We start from the raw sequence: 23,860 nt of genomic DNA, 5'->3' as shown, positions 1-23,860 counted from the left end.
CCAGGGCACGACTGAGAGCAAAATAAAGCAAATACCACCCAGGATCAGGCAAGCCCACGCCAGGCGCTGGCACAGGAGTGGGATGAGTCACCTCCTGCTTGCTCTGCCTACACCCGGCAGCCTCCCAGACAGGCAAACATCCACTGCCGGCTCCGAGCCCAGCGCAGGGAGCCTTGACCGCGGCATCCCCCTGTCACCATGCAGCGTGATGCTCGCCCTTGAAATCCTTCCTGTGCTGGGGCTGTCCACACAGCAGCGGCCAGGACATCACCTGCCCGCTCCCCCACTGCCAGAAAGCCCCGGAGAGCCAAAATATTTCCCTTTCAGATGGTTAAGTCACCTCTAACAGCATCCTATCTCTCCACGGGACAGGCTGTGCTCCTCTCCCTGCTTCTTGCAGCTGGGGAAACACCCTTTCACCCCAGCCCCGCTCTCCTCACTTCATTCCTCTTTGCCTTACACCCACACTGCTCCTCTCTTTCCCTAGGAACACAGGCATTTCACCCCATTTTAAGCACACGGGGCCAGATCCAGGCCAAAACACCACGCCGGTAGCTTCGCTAACTCCTGCCAGCCCAGGAGCGGAGAGCAGAGGCAGCGATTTTCTCGGCTCCACCGCCCTCTGCGGGTTTGTGTTACCATTTCCAGCCAGATCCCAGGGAAAACCAGGGCCACGGCTGCTCTGCCAGCTGTGCAGAAAACCAAGAGCCTCGCACCGAGGTGTGGGAGCAGAAAGCAAGTGCTCTCCTATTGCATTTTTATTAAATCTGGGAGAGAACACACAGCAAAAAGAGCAAGGGGGAAATTTTAACATCTTAATTTATGCAACGCACATCCCAGGCACACCACTGGCTTAGTCCTGCCCATCCCAGCAGTGAAAACGGTCTGCCTTTCCAAAATACACCCAATGGGGCAAAACCAGGGGGCTGCAGCCCAAATCCAGCCCCTGCTAAGGAGCCAGGGTTAAATAGCACGTGAGCACCCAGCACTTTACTTGTTTCATGGCCATCAGCCCTCCCAGGTGCTGGGGTGAGGCTCAGCAGGGAGCCTGCGGTCCAGGTCCTGCCTTGCATTTTTCAGGCAAGCCCGAGGAAGCCATGGAGCATCCGCTTGGGAGCGAGCGTTGGCCTGCATTACCGAGCTGGCAGCATCCAGCCGGCATCACGGAGCTATAAATAAGGCTGTTTGGAGAGCAACCTGTGCGGGGCCTGCGCCGCTGGATCCAAGGACAGCCTGGCCGGCCAAAAACTCACCCGGGAGGAAAGAAAAGTATCTAGGAAAGACCTCCCTGCTGGGGAGACGTGTGGGGCCGTGCCATAGAGGTGGAAAGCAAACAACCACCCGCAGCGAGAGGGAGGTTTTTGGGCACAAAAGCCTGGCGCTAGCCTCTGAGAGAGGGGGCAGATGCCAAGCGCTGGCTGGGAAAAGCTTCCTCAGCTCAGTTTTGTCAGCACAGGATGGTCTCGTCAGTGTGGACGGGGAGAAAAATGCAGATAAAGGGATACAAGACTCTCCTGCTATCAGAAAAAATGAGTCATGAGCAGTTCCAGTCCCAGTAAAAAGTATTTATTATTTCAATTATGATAAGCCCCATGTATAGGGTGAAAAAATAGTTACAAAAAAAATCCCCCCCCACCCATCCTTTTACATATAAATATTAAAATTCCCTCTACATTTTTGCTTTCTATCTAGAGTAAGAAGGTGCCCCATGAAACAACACGCAGCACCTGAGCTACTGTTAGTGGTTTCTTCTCAAAACCGTAAAAGGAGTATTAAAAAAAAACCTTAAGAAGGCCCCTTGCCCCCATCCCAGCCAGATCTGACTCCGGTGCCAAACTGGCCCCAGAGGGATGGAGGTTCGGGGCCGCGCGGTGATTTCGGGCCTTGCAGTTTCCCGGGCGCAGAGGCCAGGCACGTCGGCGAGTGAAGAAGCAGCAGGAACCACCTGCATTTGTCTGGGGAAGCTTTTGGGCCAGGAAATCGCAACTGACCTCGCTTCAGAGAGGACAGGAGGGAGAACCGGGTGCTTTATCCACACCGTCACCACCTCGGTTACATCTTTGGCACGTCAACTTTTCCCTTTGCACTCCGAAATTAAAGCTAATCCCAGGAGCCGCAGCATCCCGACAGAGCCTTTCTGTGACCCGTAGCATCCTCCAGCCCCGTTCCCAGGCCCGCTGCCCCCAATTTCCCTGTCAGCATCCTCTGAGGACGGTCCCTCCCGGAGAAACCCGGGATCCGGGGCTGGCTAGTTGCATCCGCAGCCTGGGCAGCCCCATCCAGCCTCCCCAGCCAAGGGACAGTCACCACAGGGTGCTGCACCTACAGCTGCACTGAGTTAAAAAAAAAAAAAAAAATTAATAAATATACTAATATTTTCCTAAAAAAAGGCTTTTAAATGCATTTTCCCTGAAATTTTCCAGTGTATTCCACAATGCATGAAAAAATATATGCATTTCCCTCCCAAAAAAATATATCTTAAAATATTTTCCATCCTTGTGTGCGCATCTTTGGAGAGAGGAAGGTACATCAGATGTGTATAGACACACAGCCAAACCTGCTGGTGTCGCAGCGTTCCCTTTATCACCTCTGGAAAAAGAGGCATTTTGCTGGGGCGGTGGGTCAGGCTGGAGCACGGTGGGTGTAAATAGAGGGTAGAGCCCAAGGACACGTGCGCCTTGACACACGGCCTGGTCACGGTGGGAAAAGAAAAGACCCCCAAAATGAAGTAATTTCACAAATGAGCGAGGGGATGAAGAGTTTTCACAGTGGATCGAACCTCGGACAATACCCAGCTCCGGCTGAGAGCTGGGCAGTTCGCTGCACAGAGAAGTGGTTTGAGCCTCTCAAAAAGAGCGGGGAAATTCAGCTGTCGGCAGAGGACGAAGCACCCAGCAGCTGGTTCCCCCGGGCACTCGCCCATCACCAGACCTCGCACTTCTTGGGGGGATTCATGGGGGAGCCGAGGGGGCAGCCGAAATGCTCCGCAAACTCCCGGGAGTTGGAGACGGTGCCGATGACGCGGAAACGCGAGGGGCTGTGGGGGTCGGTGATGAGCCCCTCGTGCGAGCTCTCCGGCGTGCGGACCGAACACCACACCTGCAAACGGAGGGCAAGAGACACGAGTGCCGGCGGCCGCAACCACGGGGGGCCCTGCTCCGTGTCGAATCCGACCTCCCCGCTGGCATGATGGGCACCACCACCAGCTTCAGCTCTGTCTCACTTTTTAAACCAGCACCACCCCGATCTAGTTCTCCAGCCGCCACGCAGCATCTCGGACCCGGCTTTGCCATCACGCCCTCCCCAACACCATCTGAGCACCCCTCAGAAATCTGTGCCTCCACCCTCCCCGCCCACCACTGAGCGACCCACCTGGGCGAAGCCGACGAAGAAGAGCTGGTGGTTGGTGAGGCCGAGGGTTGGCAGGGTTTCCTCATTCCCATTTTTTTTCAGCCAGTTTTGATACGCCTGGAGGCCAGGGAGCACAGCGGGCTCAGGGGACACCACCGATCCCCCCACCACACTGTGCCACCCACCACCTCTTCCCAGCCCCGTGGCCCTACCCGGTAAGCAGCCTTGAGGCCCCCGTTGTCGGCGATGTTCTCCCCGAGGGTGTGCTTGCCGTTGATGGCCTCGCCGTTGACCGTGTAGTTGCCGTACTGCTCCACCATGCACGCCGTCTGCCGCTTGAAGGCCTCCACCGAGGAGTTCTTCCACCAGGGACGCAGGTTGCCGTCCTTGTCGTATTCCCGGCCTGCCAAAAAACCCAGCAGATCCTTCGCCATCCCCCTGGCCACCGCTCCGGCAGCCCACTGCCACCTGGCCCTGGCCATACCTTGGTCATCGAAAGCATGCGTCAATTCATGGCCCACCACCACGCCAATCCCACCAAAATTCAGCGACCTGCAGGAGAGCAATGCTGAGGTTTAGAGAGCAGCTGCTGCTTCCCACAGCCGTGACACGTAGCTTCGAATTTGGGGATGGGAGGAAATGTCATCATGCTGCCCTTCTTCTTTCCTTTAGGCTCTTACTTGGGAGATGCACGGGTGTAAAAAGGGGCCTGGAGGATGCCGGCGGGGAAGACGATCTCATTCTTGGTGGGAGAGTAGTACGCATTGACCGTCGGAGGTGTCATGCTCCACCTGCAGGGACATGGACGTGGCCAACGTGGCAGCACAAACCCATCGCTGATGTTTGCTCCAACACCATCCCCTTACGGTGCAAAGCCGCTGGCCCAAATTTAACTCCCACAACCAGTGTGGCCTGGTGGACACCAAATCCCAGTGCTCCAGATATTGTGATATTCCCCACTGAGCGCAATGGGGAAGCAGAGCGGAGGACTTACTGGTCCCGGTTTGGCGGTTTCCGGAGCTGGTCAGCGGTGACCCTGGCCGAGAAGTTGTAAAATTGCATGACATTCTCGAAGTAGAGGTCGGACACAGCCTCGTACTGCAAAAGAGCAAGGCGTGAGTGGCACGCGGTGATTGCCTGGCCCCACTCCTCCCTCCCTGGTCACGTTTGAGCTTCCAGAGCTGAGTTACAGCCGCTCTCGTTTCTCCTCCTCTCCAACATCTGCAGAGTCTTGGGAGGGCAACGAATCACTGTTATGGAAAACGGTTCCTCCTCTTCTCGGGAAGGGATTCTGAGAACCCCAGCCACCCCAGGACCAGCCCGCAGCTTTCTGAGAAGTCCCCAGAGAAGGGCCAAGAACATCAGCAAGACCCTTCTGGAGGAAACCTGGAGTTCAAGGCTGCCCCGAGGCCATGGTGATGGGCACAGGTCCTGCACATGCTAGTGGAGGAGGAAATAGGAGACCGAGGGGACATATCTGACCAACTCACATCATTAAAGACTTTATCCAGCTCCTTGGGGTCCATGATGAACTTGGGGTAGCCAATCATGTTGTAGATGGCATCTGCCTGGGGGTGACAAGGACCGAAGTGCTTTTGGTGCCAGGGATGGAAGGACAGGCTCGCTCAGCTCCACCACCTTCCACCATCACCCTTCTCTCTGACACCGCCAGCACCTCACCTTCTCTTTTGCCGATTTCCTCGTCTCTTCGTCCATCCACTGCAGGGTCTCCAGGCTCTCCTCAAAGGCTGTTTTAATCTCCGCGATCATTTCCTCCGCCTAGACAAAACAAGGTGGTGCAACGTTGGTCTGGAGAGCCCACTTCCCATCCTGAGGAGTTCAAAGGCCCTTTGCACTGGTGGGAAGGGAAGGACTGAGATGGCACACAGAACGGCAAAAAGCCCGGTGAACGGAGGTGTATGGTGGGCAAGAGGCGGGCTGCCCCAACCGTCCACCGCCGAGGTGGCTCACGTGCTGCTCGCTCGGGGACGTACCACCTGCTTGCTGTCCTCGGCGAAGGTGGCCTTGACGAACATGGCCCCCAGGGCGAAGCCCAGGTTGTTGTCTGTGTCACTGATGCAAAATTTCCAGCGTGGGAGGCAGGTCTGCATGGGACAAGAGGTGGTCCTCAGTGGTGGCACGGCCAAAACCCCCCACCTTCACACCCCGCTGGGAGAGGAAGCCCACATCCATCCCCCCCCGGTGCTGGAGCTGCCACCCCAAAACCTGCCCGACATCTCTCCTTTTTGGATGCAATGTGATGAGGACTTCACTTAAAAACCCATCACCATTTTAGTGGCAATTTGGGGGTGCTGGGGGTTGCCCCCTCACCTTCTTCGTCCCGTACATCACTTCCATGAATTTTTCCTCGGCATCCTGGAAGCGCTGGTCGAGGAAGGGGCTGGTTTTCCGCACCAGGTTCCAGATCATGTAGTTGTTGAGGAGACTGCGGCAAGAGGTGGTGAGCGGGCAGCGGGACGTGCCTGCCCACCCTGGGCAACCCTCCACACAGGCTGGGGGCTCTCACCATTTATCAGTGGCCAGGATGAGGTCGGAGACCTGCTCCAGGTACTCCTTGGCATAGACCACGACGGGCTCTGACTCATTGAGCTCCACAGGGTAGAAGACCGTGGAGAGGAAGGGCATCCAGTCCACAGCCGGTGCCAACTCCTGCAAAAGCCACACTGCTGCTACAGGCCCACAAACCATCGGAGCGGGGTGGCAGCCGCTTCCCGAGCTGGGAGCCGCTGCATCAGCCCCTGGTTGAGGGATTCAGCTGATTTTGCAGAGACCCGTTCCCATAAGGGCAGCATCCTTGAAAGGTCGGAGGGGAGTAAACAATTTCCTCCCGCAAAGGAAAAGAAAGTGGGGCGGGTGTCAAAAATGTTGACCCAGCCCATCAGGGCCCCTCTGGGGACACGGGGAGGGGACCGCGCTGACGTCTGCAGCTGGACCGCCCGCAGCAGCAGCACCGGGAGGGCGTTAGTGCCGCAGCGGGACGGCCGCCGGCCCTGGGGGTGGTCTGGAAGCTGGGAGGAGCAGCTCAGGGTGGGATTTCCCCAAGGAGGACACGGGCCAAGCGATTGCACAAGAGCTTCCCAAGTGATGCCGGCTGGCGTCGGGCTGCCTCCAACGAGCTGCGTCACCTCCACCCATCCACCCCACTTCCCATGCCACGGCGGAGCGAGGAGGCTCACCAGCTCCGGCCCTACCTTCAGGTCTCCAGCCGTCATTTTATGGTAGATGACCTCCTCGTCCCGGTGCTTCTCCTGCGGGATGGTGATGTTGGCCAACGCCGTCTCAAAGTCCAAGATCTGCTGCATCTGCTGCCGCGTCGACTCCTCATCGGTGCCTCCCAGGAACATGCCCAGCTGCACCATGTAGTTCAGGTACCCAGCAAGCACCTACGTGGTAGGACGGGGGGGGGGGGGGTGGAATCAACGCAACGGGTGCCGCCTACCCACAGCACCTCACAGCAAAGCCAAATTTCCCCCAACAACCTTACCTTCTCATTCTCTGTCTTGTTCAGGTAGTAATCCCGCGAGGGCAGGCCTAACCCCGACTGATCCACCTGGATGACGTTGCTGTTGGAGTTTTTGGAGTCGGCGCTGACGTAGACGGAGAAGAAGGGCGAGGTGCGGTAATGCGCCGTCACCTCCCGCAGCGTCGCGTTGAAGTTGTCCCCTGCCCAAGGACCTGTGATGTTCCAGCCACCCAGCTGGGGAGAGACAGCGGCCGGCTTTTGGGTAAGAAACGACCACCTGGAGCTGCTTAAATATTCCCCTAATACCCATCCTGGGGGGAAACATCTTGCAATGGGGCTAAAAAGCCCAGGAGAGGCAAAACCTGTTTATAAATCTCTGGCCTCTCACCTGCCCTGGGAAGCACCAGGGTCTAGAAGGTGCTGGGACGCCCATAAATGAACTTTTTTCCCCCCATTTTGCAGAGGGAAGACGGCTTTTCTGCAAGGAAGGGGACGAACCTTTTGGATGAGCTCCACAAGCGGGGTAGCGCGCAGCTCTTCAATCTTGCTCTCGTTCATGCAGGCTTGGTAATAACGCTGCGCCTTGCGCTCCGCCTCGCTCGACACGTTGGCCGTGGTGTTTTCTGCAGGAGAAAACGGAGCGGGGGGGACTCACAGGGGGTCCCTGGGGACAGGCATCTGGTCCCTCACAGGGGCTGCTGATGCATGCCAGAGCCCCACCAGAGAAATATCCAACCCTGTTTTAGACAAAACCAGGCTCCAAAAAGGTGCCAAGGACTGCCCCGCTGGTCCCCTCCATGCCCCCAAGAGCATTCCATGGCCCCCCAGCCCTTCCTGGCCTCCTGCTCCCATCTCCTCTCCCACCCGCAGCAACTGCTCCAGCTTCTCTGGAGCAGAAAGATAAAGAAAAAACAAACAACAAGCATTTTTCCAGCAGCTCTGATGTTCCCAGCATCATCCAGCCCCCTGTGCTGCCCTTGCCTCTGTGCCGGTGCTCCCCAGCCCTCTATTACTTATTCCTGCAAGAAGGAACAATAAACCCATTTTTCTCCTCTGTCTCCAAAACCATCCTTTTATTTTCCCACCCCCCCTCTAAAATTCTGCTTCCCCAGAGGGTGTTTTTTTTATTTTCCTCATGACACAGCTTGCACCTTTGGCTTCCCAGCTGTGTGGTTTTATTAACTAAAGGTCCCTTGGCTCCAAGGAATTCAAGGAAATGCCGAGCACGACTGCTTGGCTGGAGGCCCCGGTCCCTTCTCCCGGAAAAACCAGTGCCAGATTTCTGCAGGAAGAGCTGGGGACGAAGCTGTTCCCGTACCACTCCCCTTCTCCCAAAAGACAACACTCTTCCCAAACCTTCTCTTTTCAGATAATCAGCCCCAGCACAGTGGAAAGTGCTGATAAGGAGCCAGTTGTTTGCTCAAAGCTTGAACAAACCGTCCCCGCCGGTTGCTCGGATAAGCCACCCCACTTTGGTGTTTGCACGCAGAGGCTGAGCCCAGGATCTTCCCTCCCCTGGGGGAGTTTTGGCCCCCAGAAATGGCCAGAGTGGCAGCCAGCCCCCCCGAAAAGCTGTTCACAAAAACTGGAAGCTATAGCAGGAGGAAAACCCCATATTCTTGGGGTGCTACTGCCTCTGGATGCAGCCTGGGGTGCAAATCCTGAATTTCAGAGCTCCTGGGAACACCGCCATGGGGTTTGCAGAGCCAAGGCCGGGACCCTTCCCCTACTCGGCGCAGAGAACTGCAACAACACAGTCAAAAAACCCCAGGGGGCACCCAGGAGAGCAAACACAGCCAGGAGCTGCTTCCCCACGTCCTCGCGGCGCGTGTGTCACGGATTGGTTTGACGCTGGGGTTCAAGTCCAACCTTACACCCCCGCAGGGGTGTTTTTGGCATCCCCCAGACCTAACGGAGCTCCTCGGCGCCACGGGGGCCCCACCGCTCCCACCACTCACCCAGCAGATGCTTCATGATGGCCTGGTTGTGCTCCCAGAGGTTGTTGAAGGTGCCCCAGCGTGAGTGGCCATCAGGGAGGGGGTTGGCCTTGATCCAGCCCCCACAGGCATAGCCAAAAAAGTCCTCGCAGGGATTCACTGCCCGGTCCAGCGAGCTGAGGATGGAGCTGGTGACGGAGATGCAGGCTTCTGACAGGCACACAGCGGGCGGCCCTGGGCATGGGAACGACGGGTTCAGCTCCTCCACCACAGCCCAGGGAGTGCTGTGAAGGATGTGGGCAAACATCCCACCTGGTGCTCGAGCATCTCGCCTCGTACCATAATAACCTGCTCCAGGGCAGGGGATACGGACCAGCACCCTCTCCCGTGCCCAAGCATCCCGCTCCAGGGCGAGGGATGCGAGCGTCTCATCTTATGCCCGAGAATCCCACCCCGAGGTGAAGGATGCGGGCGAACATCCCGCCCCCGGGGGAACCCCCAGCAACTCACCCCGCTCGAGGGGGTAGGGTCCCCGCGCGATGCGAGGACTTACGGGCTCTGTACTGGAAGATGAGACCCAGCAGACATGCCGCCAGCACGGCCGCCAGCACCCCCACCACCACCACGAGCTGCTGCTTGGTGCACGTCCGCTCAGCCCAGCACCCCAGGCCGCTCCTCGAGCCGCGGAAGTTCACCTGCGGGAAAAGCAGCACCGTTTCCCCACCGGTGGAAAAACCCACGCGCGCATCCCCCCATTTTGCCTCCTGCGGCTCACGGCACGAATTTGGCCCCCGGCGACGGATCCGGCATGGTTCAGGCTGGGAAAGGCAGCAGCTGCCTTCCAGAAACTGGCCAGGAAGGGCAGCACAATGGCAGGAAAGGGAGCAGGGCGAGCATTTCGGCAGGCTCACCTGCTACCCTGTGCCACCCCAAACCCCTCCTTGAGCACGGCGGTAACCCGCCGGGCGTCCCCGTCCCCACCGCCGGGACAGGGTGGGGGCTGCAGCGGCAGCGGGAAGTGCCGTAACAGGATACTCCTGCTCAGCCGAAAAACATCCCCAGGAAACATCCCAACGCGACGGCGAGCAGGGGTGGCCCCGCCGGGGAAAGTAAAAACAGCGCGGAGCTCTTGATTTTGGGGGCAGAAAACATCATTTTAGGCAGAGAGCGACGGGGCTGGGAGTGGGGCCAGCACCGAGAGCATCGCTCCAGCCACAAATCTTTCCCGGGGAGGCAGGACTCTGGCAGCTGTGGGTTTGGGTTTTTTTTTTTTTGTTTTTGTTTTTTTTTCCCCTCTTTGCCACCCGTGGCTCTTTTTAAGCTGCTTTCCTGATGCTCAGAGAGGAATTAACCTAATCCCCTTTTGTGTGGGGACAAAGCTCCCACTGCCACGTTAATTGCTTGCCCTGGCCATGCCAGGAAAGGGGTTTGATCAGTGGAAAAACGGGGTGCTGGGGCGTTGCAAACAACCAAGCCAGGATCCGGCCCCACAGGCTCCCCCATCGCTCGCTCCGGGTGCTGGGAGGGGAGCAAAGGGCAGCAGGAGCCAACACTGCTCTGCTCACGCTGGACTTTGCCCCACGGAAAGGCTGGTCCCAGGCACAAAACCCTTCTGCAACCCCCTTTGCTGCTTGCCAGGACCTAAAATCCCCATTTTTCTCACCCCAAAAAAACATCCAGGAAGCCCTACCTGGAAGCCGTTGGGGTACCCATCGCCTTCGCTGATGGAGTCCAGGGGGTCTTCGTCATCCAACGTCGCCCGCTTGTAAGTCGACATCTGCACGAGGAGATCAGAAACGGAGGGGCTCAGTGGCTCAGGGTTGAGGAAGAAGAGGAGGAAGGAGGGTGAGGAAGGAATATGCACTCTCTAAAGCCACCTCCTCCTCCGGGGAGCTAAATCCCGAATGGCTCCAGGGTAGTAAAGCACTAAACAAACGCCGGAGGAAGGTTATGGAAAGCAATGAGAGCCGGAGCCAAAAAGCTGAGCGAAGCCCGAACCCGCCTTGCTTTCCCCCGGGGCCGGGTTGTGCAACCTCCCCTTCAGCCTGGAATAAAGCCGGTTCTTCCTCCACCAGCTCCCCAACGGGGTGAGGGGACCCCCCCCCCCCCCCCCCGTGCCAGGGAACCCCAGCGTGCTGGGGACCTGAGAAATGCCGGTAGCCGAGAAAATGGTTTTTCACCCCGAAACTACCAGCTCGTTCATGCTCCACACCCCGTCTGTGAACCGTGCGCACCCTGAAACACCCCGTGGGGCTCCTCTAAGCACCCAAAGGTGATGACACCTTGAATTTAGGCTGCCGACAGGCTCCCTCCTGGCTCCTTGTCCCCCCGGGCGTTATCTTGCGCTGGTGCCCAGCTCTTATCTCATCCCCAGCAGAAAAACAAGGGGAAACCTCCCGGGTTGGCAGGCGGCCCTTATCGTGCTGCCGCCGTTTCCTTCCCCCCCTGGCACGGCCCTACCACCCAGCCGGACTGTCTCCTGTCAGGGAAAACAACCCTCCACCTTCTGCCGAGGGGGTAAGCACCCCAAAACCCACCCTGACCCCCACCACCGATGGTCTGAGCAGCACCGGTCACATCCCTTTGCCTCCAGTGGGACGCAGGGCGGGGGGTGAGCACCCATCTGGATGGCCCCATCCCGCTGCCAGCGTCCCCAAAGGGACACTGAGTTGATCCGATCCTGGCGCGGTCGTGCCTCAGTTTCCCCTGGCAGGAAGGCACATGTAACAAAAGCACCAGTGCTCAGCCCCGTTTCCGATAACGGCCTTCCCAAACCTCCCCTTGCACAATTAATAATGAATCCCATCCTCTCCCCAGATCCTGAATGGCAATGTGGGTTTAATTAGCCACAAAACCCACCTGGGGAGGGAAAAGAGTTAAAAGAAAAAGGCAGTTTCCCTCTTTCCGTTTCCAGCCCCAAAAATCTCCCTCAGGTGCCCACCTCCAGCCTGCATACCTCCAGGAAAAAAAGCTTTAACTGCAAGATTTTATCACTGGTGAAATCTTGGTTTACATTATATTTTTTTTTTCCATCCTCTTTCACTTTTTCCCCTTGGTTTCGCACTTTGCACATGGCTGAAATCTGCAGCTCTGGGCACAAACCCCTGCTTGCACACACAGAGGGCTGCCCATGGAGCCCCTATGGCTCCAAAGCACCAAATTCCTGGAGTCCCAGCTTTCAGCCAAGGCTTTCACTCTGTTTCCTGAGGAAATGAGGTTTTTTCGGTGATCCCCCACCCCATCTGTCTACCCCAGACTGAACATAGCAGGAAAAGGGAAAAAAAAAAAAAAAAAAGAAAAATCCACCCTACATTTTTTTCCTTTCACTAAGGATGTGCTGGCTCAACCTCGTATTAGACATCAGAGAATCCAATCCGAGCTTGAACCCCCCAAAACACCCCCGGAAGGCCCTGGGATCAACCCCCAGCATCCTTAATTTGGGTCAGGGAGGTATTTTTAGCACCCATACCCCCCCCCCCCCCAACACTGGGACCACGGGGGGGGCAAAGCAGCACCCGTGGGCCCCCCCTCCCCTCGCTGCTCCCCAGATTGCAATGGGGGAACAGCCTTTTTTGGGGTCAAAACAGGATGGTTTTTGTTTCTCTTTCCCACCCCCCCAACCGTTCTGTTGTTTGCTTAAATACACAATACAAACGCGTTTCCCCACCTCCACCAGGATGGGGGCACCCACACTTTTAACTCCCCCCAACCCAGGGCGTTTTCACTCTTTTTAGAACTTACAAAAGTCTTAGCACGGCCTCAAATTGTCTGGTTTCTCCTCCAAATCGCCCCTTTACCTCGTAAACAATAAACCCCACGTGCCCCGAGCCCCGAGGCCCCGATGGCGGTCCCGGGGGCGGAGGGGGTGTCACCTGCCCCCCCTGCCCCCCCCGAGCCCCTCACCGCGGCATCGGGGCGCCCCGACCCGCCGCTTTCAATTCCCGCCCGGGCGCCATTTCGGAGCCGCCGCGGCCGCTATCGCGGGCGATGGCGTTTCTCTCGCCTCCCCCCCCCCCCCCCCCCCGACTCATCCGTGGGTGTCCCCAAATTCATCCTCAGCGCCCCCCCCCCCCCCCCCCCCCCCAAATCACCCCCGAACCTCCACCTAGCCAAGCGGCGCCCGCCCCGCACCCACGGGTGCCCCCTGCACCTCCACGGCCTGGAGTCAGCACCCACGGAGGCTCAGTCCTTTAATTAGGATGCCCGGGGGGGGGGGGGGGAGGGAGGGGGGGGGCGTGTAATTAGCAACCCCTGGTGTTAATTAGGGGCCCTGGTGTTAACTGGGGGTGCCGGGTGAGGACTCAGTTTTGCAGGGAGAGCTGGCTGCAAATAAATACCAAAAAAAAAAAAAAAAAAAAAAAGAAGCTTAAAAAAGAGCAAAAAAAGGGTTAAAATTTGCATTTTTTTTTTTTTGTTAAAAAAAAGGGGTTGGGGAAAACAGCCCCTCTGGACGCCCCCCGAAATGGGTGTCGCTGGGTGGGGGGGGGTCACCCCTGCACCCCTCTCCTTGCAGAGCGAAACCCGCTGCCAATCCCCGCGGTTTGGGGGGAAGGGCTGGGTGCCGGGGGAGGATTTGAGGGGGGCGCCTGTTTTGGGGTCCCCACTCTGGGGCCTCGGTGGCCGCAAAGCGAACCGGACTGGGGGAGTCGATGGCGGGGGGGGCACCCAGGGGTGCAATGGGGGTCCCCTGGGGGGCGCATAGGGGTCCCTTGGGGGTGGATGGGGGTCCCTTGGGGTGGGATGGGGGAATCCCTTGGGGGGGTGCGTGGGGTCCCACGGGGATGGATGGGCGATCCCTTGGGGGGGGTGCGTGGGGTCCCACGGGGGATGGATGGGGGTCCCTTGGGGTCACAACGGTCACCCCATGGGAGGCGCACCTCCCCGCGCCCCGCTTCGCCCCACTGACCCAGACCCGACACCTCCGGCTTTTGGGGGGGGGGGGTCGGATGGACACACACACCCCCCACCCCCCCCCCACTCACCATGGCTGCCACCCCGCTCCCGCCGGCCTCGGCCCCCGCTGGGGCGAGCACTCGCCCGAGCCCCGGCGCAGCTCGCCACGCTGCCGCGGCCTGCGGAGGGGACGAGCGGGGGCTGTACCTGGGCTGGGGAAACCAATGGGGCCGGCGGGGGGGCCGGGCTTCCTCCCGCGCCTCCTTTAACTCTTTCGAGGGGGGGCCCCGAGCCCCGTTTTGGGGGTCCCCACGTCCCGCGTGTGTCCCCCGCCCCGATAAATCCCCGCGGTGTTTTTCCCGGCAGCGTGCGACCGCGCAAGCATCCGAGCACGCAGCTGTGCAAGTGGGGGGGGGGGGGGGGACGGGGACACGGGGGGGTGTCACTCGTGCAATTGGGTAAAGCACGCCCACGGGCGACCGTGGGCGGCGATTTTAGGCAAACGTGCAAGCGCGCGATTGTGCCGGTGTGCAACGCACCCAGGTGTGCAAGCCGGGCGATTTTGCAAGCGTGCAAGCTTGCAAGCATGCAAGTGTGCAAGCGTGCTCCGCGAGTTGCAACCTCACCCCCCACCACACACACCCCCCCTTCCCCCCCCACCCCCCCCGCGTGTTTAACAGCCCCTCGAAGGGTTTTGGGGTGCAGGCGGCCTCGCAGCGAGGAGTTCCCCAGATTGAGGCTTCCCGTGTGCCGGGCTAACGAGCTGTTTAATTAGCTTGCCGTCACCGGCCAGCCCCCACAGCTACGTGGCATGTGGGGGGACGGGGATGGGGGGGACGTGGTGCCACCACCCCGGGACCCCCGCGCCACGCCGGTGGGCTGAGCGCTGACACGCTCATCTCACGCATGGGGCTGCAAACCGCTTTGCGGGGCTGGGAAGGCGCTATGGGGAAGGGGGGGAGGCGGGATGCGAAAGGTCGGATTTGGGGGTGCCGGGAGAGGGGTGCCGGAGGGATTTGGGGCTCTGCAGGAGCCGTGCCCATCCCCGTGGCGCCGGGGCGGCGTTGGGGCAGCCGCGGTGGCACCCCGAAGCTTTCGGGGAGCGGATTTTTGGGCTGAGACCGCCACCTTCTGGGAAGCCACCCACGGCTCCGCGGGCCGCGGAGCCCCACGGTCCCCCACGATGGGGAAACTGAGGCAGGGGGGAGCCTCACCCTCCTGCCCTGGTGATGAAAGCTTGTTTACTGTCGGACCTACAGCAAAATCGCTTCGGGCAGGGCTGCAGCGCGAGCCCGCGTGGGTAAACTGAGGCAGGGGGACCACCCACTTCTCCAGTAGCCCCACCCGAAAACCACGGTCACGTCGCTGGCACGTTTTGGGTGAAAATAACGCAAAATCCGGCAAAACACACATCTACCCCGCCCCCCCCCCCGAGTTGCACCCCGCTTCCCCCGCCGTGTTGCGGGGGAGGATGCTCACTCAGCACCCACAGCCACGCTTGGGAACACCCCAGTCCTCCCAGTCCTCCCAGTAAACCCCGGCAGAGGGCACCAGTAAGCCCAGTTTGTGGCCTTTTCTTCTTCCCCCCCCCCCCCCGCCCCTCACCCCCCGTGCTGGCAGCGGGGGGAGGGTGGAGGAAGGGGAGGAGGAGGAGGAGGCGAAGGCCGGGTGCGGGGGGGATTTAAGGGCTCGCTGTCCCCCCGGCCCGGCCTCCTCCCGCCGCCCAGGAGGGACGTGGGTGTCGGGACCCAAGTTTGTGCGGGTACGTGTGTGTGTCCCCCCCCCGGCGGTAAGGACCCCCCCCCCCCGAGGCCACCGCTGCCACCCCCGGGGAAGCGGGGGGGGGGTCCTTGGGGGGGCGGGGAGGGGTGCAACGAGGGGGGAGGGTCCGATGGGGCCACGGGAGTGTGATGGGGATATGGGCATGCGATGGGGCCACGGGCATGTGGTGGGGACACGGGTGTGCGATGGGGACACAAACACGCCGTGGGGACACGGGTGTGCGATGGGGACATGCATGTGCAACAGGGGCACAGACATGCGACGGGGACACGGGTGTGCGACGGGGACACGGGTGTGCAACAGGGACACGGGTGTGCAACGGGGACATGGGTGTGCAACGGGCACATGGGTGTGCAACAGGGACACGGGTGTGCGATGGGGACACAGGTGTGCAACGGGGAGATGGGTGTGTGATGGGGACACGGGCACATGATGGGGACACGGGTGTGCGATGGGGACACGGGTGTGCGACGGGGACGTGGATGTGCAACAGGGACGTGGGCATGTGATGGGGACACACGTGTGCAGTGGTGACACGGGTGTGTGGTGGGGACAGAGACACAGACACACAGCAAGGACACGGGTGCGTGACGGGGACGTGCGTGTGCAACAGGGACAGACGGGCAACTGGGACACGGGCGTGCGATGGGGACACGGGTGTGCAGGGGGGGTGCGGATGTGCGACGGGGACGTGGGCGTGAGATGGGGACACAGACGTGACAGGGACACACGAGGGGGACACGGGAACGCAACAGGGCCATGGGCATGGGCTGGGGACACAGACAGGGGATGGGGACACGGGTGTGATGGGACACAGGTGTGCAACAGGGACACGGGCATGTGATGGGGACCCCGGTGCCATGGGGACCCGGCCGTGACGGGGCCGTGGCCACGCAATGGGGACAGGGACACGGGGCAGGGACCCCGCTGTGCCACGCGCGCGTGGGAGCCATGCCACCCTCCCCAGCCCCGGGTTGGTGGCAGCGAGGTGACGCCCCGTGGGACCGGTGGCCAGGGGTGGGGAGCTGGCGCGTCCCCAGGGGGTCACATTGGTGACCACGCGGGGAGGGGACATTTCCCTCCCAGCCACGCTTGGCCGAGCCCCGGGGCAAAGGTCTTGGTGGGGAAACTGAGGCACGGGGCCGGTGCCCTCCACCCCGCAGCTCTCTCCTCCCCAGCACCCACTCAGCACCGCAGCATGAAGGCTCTCCTCCTCCTCCTCCTCGCCCAGCTCTGCTCGCCATCGCTGGTCCCCGGTAGGTGAGGTTTCGGGGGGGGGGGGGGGGTCAGCACCCCAAAAGTGGGTGCTGTTGGGTGCTATGGAGCCTGGTTTTCACAGAGAGGGAGAAGGACCCCGAGTACTGGCGGGGGCAGGCACAGGAGACCCTGCGGGCTGCCCTGCGGCTCCAGCGCCTCAACCAGAACGTGGCCAAGAACCTCATCCTCTTCCTGGGTGACGGTGAGATGGGGGCACCCACCCGGGGGGGGGCAAGGAGGTGCCATGAAATAGGGGCTGCAATAAGCGGGTGCCGTGATAAAGCGAGTGCGGTGGTAAAGTGGGATCGCAATAAACTGGGTGCTGGGATAAATTGGGTGCTGGGATAAATTGGGTTTGCGCTAAGCTGGGTGCTGCGATAAGCTGGGTGTGCAGTAAATTGGGTGCTGTGGTGAGTTGGGTGCTGAGATAAACTGGGTGCTGCAAGAAATGGGGTTTGCAGTAAACTGGGTGCTGCGGTGAGTTGGATTTGTAAAAAATTGGGTGCTGCAATAAAGTGGGTTTTCAGTGATTTGGATGCTGCGACAAATGGGGTGCTGCAGTAAACTGGGGGCTGCGAGAAACTGGGTTTGCAATAAATTGGGGGCTGTGATAAACGAACTGGGTTTGCAATAAATTGGGGGCTGCGAGAAACCATGCTTGCGATAACCGGGTGCTGCGATAAATTGGTTGCCGCGACAAACTCAGTTTGTGGTGAACTGGGTGTCGTGTCAAACTGGGTGTTACGGCACATCGGGTGCTGTGATGAAGCGGGTGCTGCGGTCGGGGTTCGCCAGATGTCGGGTGCTGGATGAACCGGGTGCCCACCAGCGCTGCACAGCACCCGTGCAGCGAGCTGGCCCGTCCTCGGCGGGGGGCTGACCTGTGCCCCCGGCAGGCATGGGTGTCTCCACCGTCACGGCCGCCCGCATCCTCAAAGGGCAGCTGCAAAACGGCAAGGGCGAGGAGAGCCTGCTGGAGATGGACAAGTTCCCCTATGTCGCCTTGGCCAAGGTGAGTCCCCTTGGGGGGGGGGGGGGGTGTGAGGGGGGCTGGGTCATGACCCCCCCCACACACACACGCACCCCGGGGTGCCCACGGGGGATCCGACCCCCACCGCAAGGTCACAGGCGGGCGGGTGGCATCGACCGGGAGCCGAAATTAGGTCAGGGGCGGGCGAAGGGAGCTGGCGCTGGTGCCCGCTCGCCGTGCCAGGGTCCGGCCCGTGGGAACGGGGAGGGGGGGGGGGCAGGATGAGGCCGCCCGGCCGTGGGAAGCTGCGGGACCCCCCCCCTCTCTTCTCCTGGGGTCATTTTGCTGAACAAAAGGCTTTTTTTTTTTTTTTTTTTTTTTTTTTAAATTATTAAATTGGAAGTCCCGGCTGCTTCCCGCTGTCTCCCTTCGCCCTGCGGGGGATGCTCGTGGTGGTGGCTTCTCTCTCCCTGCCTAAAACCAGACTGAAAAACGGCTAAAAGCATCAAAATGCAGCAGGGCGGGGTGATGTGCAACCATGGTGGGGGGAACAAGGAGCAAACTGGGGGGGCAAGGGGCAAAAGAGAGGGGGTCACAGGTGGAGTGGGGGTCCAGTGCGGCCAAACTCCATGATGGGAACGGTGCTGCTGATGAAGCCCCAGGGGGTGGTCGCGAGGATGATGGTGGTGATGGTGGTGGTTTATCTCTCTCCCCCGACCCACCCCCCCCCAGACCTACAACACCAACGCGCAGGTGCCCGACAGCGCGGGCACGGCCACCGCCTACCTCTGCGGCGTCAAAGCCAACGAGGGGACGGTGGGTGTCACCGCCGGCGTCACCCGCGACCGCTGCAACACCACCAAGGGCCAGGAGGTGACCTCCATCCTCCGCTGGGCCAAGGATGGAGGTGAGGGGCTGGCGGGCGCCGGAGGTGGAGGGTAAAGCCGTGGGGTGTGGGGCCGTTCCCACCATCGTCCCCTGAATTCGTGGTGCAGGCAAGGCGGTGGGCATTGTCACCACCACGCGGGTGACCCACGCGACGCCCAGCGCCGCCTACGCCCACTCCGCCAACCGCGACTGGTACTCGGATGGAGAGATGCCCCCGGACGCGCTGGAGGGTGGCTGCAAGGACATCGCCCGGCAGCTGGTGGAGAACATCCCCGACATTGAGGTAGGGACGGGGATGGGGCCAGCAGGGATGTGGGCTGGGGCCACCCAGGGATGGGGCCACCGGGGATATGGGCTGGAGCCAGCTGGGGACAGGAACAGGATCCCCCAGAGGCGTGGGTCGGAGCCACTCGGGGATGGGGACAGGGCCATGGGTAGGTGTGGGACCAGGAACACCCAGGGGTGAAGGGCTGGGACCCCTCAGCTGGGCTGAAACAACCAGTGGGTGAAGAGCCAGGACCCACAGGAGGTGTTGGGCAGGGACCACCAAAGGGTGCAGGGCCAGGACCGTGAGTGGGTACGAGGCCAGGACCACCCCAGTAGATGTGAGGCTGAGAGCACCAGTGGGTGCAGGACCAGGACTGGGGGTGGATATGGGACCAGGACCACCCATGGGTGCAGAGTTGGGGCCCCCAGAGGATGTTGGACCGAGACAACCCATGGGTGCAGAGCCAGAACCCCCAGCAGATGTGGGACCAGGACCACCCGTGGGTGGGGTACCAGGACTGTTGGGTGGATATGGGACCAGGACCAGTAGGACCATCGGATGCTGGGCTGGGACCACGAGCACACGTAGGACCAGAACCCCAAATCCTGCTTAACCCCCCTCCACCCACATCCACAGCCACCCCCTCCTTTCTCGTACTTCCCATACCCAAAACCCTCCATTTTCCCCCCGATTCTGCCCCTCGCTGCGGATTTACGCAGAAATTCAGCCCTGTAAATAAATACTCTTCTGTCCTTCAAAATAGCCCCAAAGCAAAACATTTCAGCCTGTTATTTAGCTCTTTAATAGCCTCTTCTTCTGTTTTTTTTCCCTTTAATATAATTTTAACTCTGTCCCAGGCTGGAAATAATTATATAGCGGGGAAAAGACATTTTTTTTCTCTTTTTTTTTCACTTAATAATTTTGGCGGCGGTGTTTTGCAGCTTTATAATTCACCTTCTACGCAGAGAAAGGAGGGGGGGGAATAAAAAAAAAAAAATCTCTGCTTGGTTATAAATAACAGAGGCCAAATAAATCGGGCTCCAAAGCAAACAGCAAGAGCCGCGGGATGGGGCTCCGTCCCGGCGGGTTCATGCGGGGACCCCGACGTGGAGCATCCCTCCCACAGAGGGGGGGGGGGGAGAAATTTAAAAGCCAAATTTGCTGCTGGAAATTGTTATTTTTGTCCTGGAGTTTAATTAATAGGAAGAGATTCAGGGTTATTTTGAGCGAGGTGAAATTCCTCGGGTGTTTTCGCCCGCTTTTTTGCACATTGCCAGGGTTTTCCTGGATATCCCGCTGCGCCCTGTTAGGGTTTTCTCCCCAGATTGGGAGAAAATAATGAAAAATAATTAAAAATAATTTTAAAAATGCATTTTTCCCCCCCCACTTTCGCAGGTGATCTTAGGCGGCGGGAGGAAATACATGTTCCCCAAAAATGCCAGCGATGTGGAGTATCCCCAGGAGGACAAGCATCGGGGCACCCGCCTGGACCGCAAGGACCTCGTCCAGGCGTGGCACGATGTCAAGCCCCCTGGCAAGGTGACAGGGACATTTTTGGGGGGTACACGGGTGTCACCCCACTGTAACCATGCGAAGCCATTCGGGGGGGGGGGGAGTGTTTTGGGGAGCGGGGTATAAAGCAGCCCTGGGGTTGGCAGAGGTGACGGGGAGGTGACAACCTGCCTGTCCCCCGTCCCCAGGTTGCCAAGTACGTGTGGCACCGGCAGGACCTGCTGGCGCTCAACCTCAGCCGCGTGGACTTCCTCCTGGGTGAGTCCCAGCACCCAGAGGGTGCCCCAGCCTCAACGGGGTGCTTTGGGGGGACCCCTGGCCCATCCCAGGGTGCTGGGGCAGTTGGAGTGGCCAGTTTGCCCCCTCTAAAGGATGCTGGTACCCCCGAGGGATGCTGGTACCCCCCCAGAGATGCTGCTACTCCCCTGGGGATGCTGGTACCCCTCCAAAGATGCTGGTACCCCTCCAAAAATGCTGGTACTCCCCTGGGGATGCTGGTACCCCTCCAAAGATGCTGGTACCCCTCCAAAGATGCTGGTACCCCTCCAAAGATGCTGGTACTCCTTGGGGATGCTGTTACCTCCAAGAAATGCTGGTACCCACCCTGGGGATGCTGCTGCTCCCCTCCAAGGATGCTGCTGCCTCCAAGGATGCTGCTACCCCTCTCTGGGGATGCAATTTCTGGTTTTGGCCCATGGTGTGATTCTCCAGCCCAGCCAGGCTGCAGGATTCGGCCGGGCTGGAGGAAGGAAGGGCTGGGAGCATCCCCTGGCTCCTATCTAATCACCCTGGATCCGGTGGCGAGTGAAATGCTTGAGGCAGCACAAGAAGCAGGCGGCGGTGCTGGATTTGGCCCCTTTTGTATATATTTTTTTTTTTGGTGGGAAAGGATGTCCCCAGCAGTGTCATTGTCCCCAGGCCTCTTCGAGCCAGGTGACATGGTGTACGAGCTGGACAGGAATAACGAGACGGATCCGTCCCTCACCGAGATGGTGGCTGTGGCCATCAAGATGCTCCAGAAAAATCCCCGGGGGTTTTTCCTCCTGGTTGAAGGTGTGGGGGGGGGCTATGGGGGTGCAAAGGGAGAAAGGGGGATGCCTGGGGGGAAAGGAGGGTGATGGGGGGTGGAAAAAGAGGGAGATAGATGGGGTGATTTGGGGTGCTAAAGGGGGTGATGGGGTGCAAAGGGGGGGATAAAGAGGGTGATGAGGGAATGAAAAAAGGGGGGGATAAGGGGAGTGGAGGGGGGCAAAGAGGGAAAGAGTAGGGTAGATGGGAAGGATGGAGGGGGTGATGGGGGGGCTGCAAAGAAGGGGGCAGGGGATGATGGGGGGCTGCAAAGAGGGGGGATAAAGGGGATGCAAAGCAGGAGGGATAAAGGGGGGTTGGGGGGGCATGCAAAGGGAGAGAAAGGGGGTTGCCAGGGGGCATTGGGGGACGCAAAGCAGGGAAGAGGAGGGCGATGGGGAAGGCCGAGGGGGGCTGGGGGCTGTCGGGGGCCGAGGGGGGGCGATGCCGAGCGGTACCGGGGGCCGCAGGGGGCCGCATCGACCACGGGCACCACGAGGGGAAGGCGAAGCAGGCGCTGCACGAGGCGGTGGAGCTGGACCGGGCCATCGGGCTGGCCACCCGCCTCACCTCGGCCCAGGACACCCTCAGCGTCGTCACCGCCGACCACTCGCACGTCTTCACCTTCGGCGGCTACACCCCCCGCGGGAACCCCATTTTCGGTGAGTCCCTGCCGGGGGGGGGGGACACGGGACACGACGACACGTGGCACAGCCTTGGGGACACCCCAGGGACGTCCCCGTCCTGCTGACGGTGCCGCCGCTGCCAGGTCTGGCCCCGATGCAGAGCGACGTGGACCGCAAACCCTTCACCTCCATCCTCTACGGCAATGGCCCCGGCTATAAAATCGTGGCGGGCGAGCGAGAAAATGTCTCCGCTGTGGATTTTGGTGAGTGTATTTCGGGGAAAACCCCCCCTTAAATTATTACAGCCTGGCTAAAATTAAAAATGATTCGTAATTTGGGATTATTTTTTTTTTTTTTTTCCCCCTCAGCACACGCCAACTACCAGGCGCAATCGGCCGTGCCGCTGCGCCAGGAGACCCACGGCGGCGAGGACGTGGCCGTTTTCGCCCGCGGGCCCATGGCCCACCTCCTCCACGGGGTCCACGAGCAAAATTACATCCCCCACGCCATGGCTTACGCCGCCTGCATCGGCTCCAACCGAGCCCACTGCAACGCTGCCGTCCGCCCCGCCGCCACCATCCTCCTGCCCTTCCTCACCCTCCTCGTCCTCCTCTGCTAAAGAGCCTCTTGCAAACCATGGAGGGGGATTTATTTTTAATTCCTCCCCTTTTTTTTTTTATATTTTTTTTTTTTTTAATTTTGTGGATAGCAGCGCCCAGAAAGAGGAGAGAAAAAGAAAGACTCAGCGGAGTAAAAGCAGCCGCCGGCGGTTTCGTGCTGGGAGCTGCCTCTGTAAATACACGGTTCCTTCCCCTATAATTAGCGTCATTGCCTGCCCCATCCCGAACCCACCGCGGGATTTGGGATGGGAGCCGGAGCCTCAGTGGATTAAACCCCCTCTTTGAGCGAGACGCGATGGGACTGGGTCCCAAAATGCCTCCCGGTCCCTTGACTGAGGACTGACCCCGGTGTCCAACTCATCACATATGTGGGTACCCACAAACCACATGAAGATGGGAAAAAAAAAAAAATTAACTCACCGGGTTAATTTGTCCCCAAAACTTTTTTTTTTTTTTTTTTCCTGCCTCCTGAGTGACTTATTTTGCTTTAAAGGCCTTCAGTTTAAGGCAACTTGCTGCCCGAGGAGGGATTCAGGGTGGTTTGGGGACTGGGAATTGCAGGGATTTAGGGCATGGCACTCGCTGGGGTGCCTTTGGTAGGGCTGGGTAATTAGGGAGGGTGATTAGGGGAGAGGGGCTTTGCAAGGTGCCTGGGTAGGGGGGAGTTGAGGCCTGCGGTAGCACGGGAGAGGGGGCCTGGGTGTGCAAATGCTGCTCCGACCGTGTAAACAGGACTGTGCACAGGCACATACATAGTGCCTTGGGCGTGCAAATGTCACTGTGCGTGTGCAAATGTCACTGTGCGTGTGCAAATGTCACTGTGCATGTGCAAATGCCGCCCTGGCTGCGCAAGTGTCACCTTGTGCACGTGCACGTCACTGTGCACGTGCAAACGGTGCCTCGCACGTGCAAATCCCGACGCAGCCCCGGCTCAGCAGACGCTGCCCTGCGCGTGCAAACGCCGCCGCGGGCGTGCAGAAGCCGCTGCGCACGTGCACGCCGCTCCTTTGCACGTGCAAACCAGCACCCTGCAAACCAGCACCCTGCACGCGCGGAAAGCGCCGCGCACGCCCAAGTGCCTCTCCGGCGGCGCCAACGGTGCCAACGCCACTTTGTCTGTGCAAATTCTGTGCACGAGCAGCCCCTCGTGCGCCCCAGGTGCGTTGTGCAACACACCCGCCCCCCCCCCCCCCGAGCTGAGCAC

General features: G+C 59.9%; 2 protein-coding genes across 11 annotated transcripts; one reads left to right on the top strand and one right to left on the bottom strand.

Annotated features, from left to right (window-relative positions):
- Nucleotides 1-1,550: 1,550 nt before the first annotated feature.
- Nucleotides 1,551-13,891, bottom strand: ECE1 (endothelin converting enzyme 1). Of its 9 annotated transcripts, none has more exons than XM_042794930.1 (18): nucleotides 13,873-13,891; nucleotides 10,463-10,549; nucleotides 9,326-9,467; nucleotides 8,794-9,006; nucleotides 7,334-7,458; nucleotides 6,857-7,069; nucleotides 6,564-6,755; nucleotides 5,879-6,021; nucleotides 5,683-5,797; nucleotides 5,346-5,456; nucleotides 5,032-5,130; nucleotides 4,842-4,919; nucleotides 4,346-4,449; nucleotides 4,032-4,142; nucleotides 3,836-3,903; nucleotides 3,564-3,754; nucleotides 3,373-3,468; nucleotides 1,551-3,099 (listed from the first exon to the last, which is right to left on the bottom strand). In XM_042794930.1, exons 2-18 carry the CDS (start codon nucleotides 10,547-10,549, stop codon nucleotides 2,923-2,925), a joined length of 2,265 nt encoding a protein of 754 aa, XP_042650864.1. In that variant the 5' UTR covers nucleotides 13,873-13,891; the 3' UTR covers nucleotides 1,551-2,922. The 9 variants fall into 9 exon arrangements, with proteins under 9 accessions (XP_042650864.1, XP_042650858.1, XP_042650860.1 ...); XM_042794924.1 differs by lacking the exon at nucleotides 13,873-13,891 and adding an exon at nucleotides 13,755-13,856; XM_042794926.1 differs by lacking the exon at nucleotides 13,873-13,891 and adding an exon at nucleotides 12,923-12,944.
- Nucleotides 13,892-15,301: 1,410 nt separating this feature from the next.
- ALPL (alkaline phosphatase, biomineralization associated) lies at nucleotides 15,302-23,434 on the top strand. 2 transcript variants are annotated; one of them, XM_042794685.1, is made up of 12 exons: nucleotides 15,302-15,427; nucleotides 16,611-16,703; nucleotides 16,787-16,906; nucleotides 17,601-17,716; nucleotides 18,407-18,581; nucleotides 18,670-18,845; nucleotides 20,226-20,369; nucleotides 20,531-20,600; nucleotides 21,261-21,395; nucleotides 21,881-22,072; nucleotides 22,180-22,299; nucleotides 22,405-23,434. In XM_042794685.1, the coding sequence occupies exons 2-12, from the start codon at nucleotides 16,646-16,648 to the stop codon at nucleotides 22,653-22,655; spliced, it is 1,557 nt and encodes a 518-aa protein (XP_042650619.1). In that variant the 5' UTR covers nucleotides 15,302-15,427; nucleotides 16,611-16,645; the 3' UTR covers nucleotides 22,656-23,434. The 2 variants fall into 2 exon arrangements, with proteins under 2 accessions (XP_042650619.1, XP_042650618.1); XM_042794684.1 differs by having other exon boundaries at nucleotides 15,338-15,427; nucleotides 16,626-16,703.
- Nucleotides 23,435-23,860: the final 426 nt, after the last annotated feature.

The sequence above is a fragment of the Tyto alba genome, unplaced genomic scaffold (assembly GCF_018691265.1).
Source record: "Tyto alba isolate M040663 unplaced genomic scaffold, T.alba_DEE_v4.0 Super-Scaffold_20000042, whole genome shotgun sequence".
In the NCBI taxonomy this organism is placed as follows: domain Eukaryota; kingdom Metazoa; phylum Chordata; class Aves; order Strigiformes; family Tytonidae; genus Tyto; species Tyto alba.
Note: the sequence above shows the minus strand (reverse complement) of the source record. Positions and strands in the feature narration are given on the sequence as shown.

Coding starts and splice junctions, on each gene's coding strand:
- ECE1 (XM_042794924.1), bottom strand. Junction 9,007..9,325: donor CATCTTCCAGTACAGAGCCC/GTAAGTCCTCGC, acceptor TCCCATGCCCAG/GGCCGCCCGCTGTGTGCCTG. Junction 7,459..8,793: donor CATCATGAAGCATCTGCTGG/GTGAGTGGTGGG, acceptor TTTCTCCTGCAG/AAAACACCACGGCCAACGTG.
- ALPL (XM_042794685.1), top strand. CDS start 16,646: ATGAAGGCTCTCCTCCTCCTCCTCCTCGCCCAGCTCTGCTCGCCATCG. Junction 16,704..16,786: donor CTCGCCATCGCTGGTCCCCG/GTAGGTGAGGTT, acceptor TGGTTTTCACAG/AGAGGGAGAAGGACCCCGAG. Junction 18,582..18,669: donor CCGCTGGGCCAAGGATGGAG/GTGAGGGGCTGG, acceptor TTCGTGGTGCAG/GCAAGGCGGTGGGCATTGTC.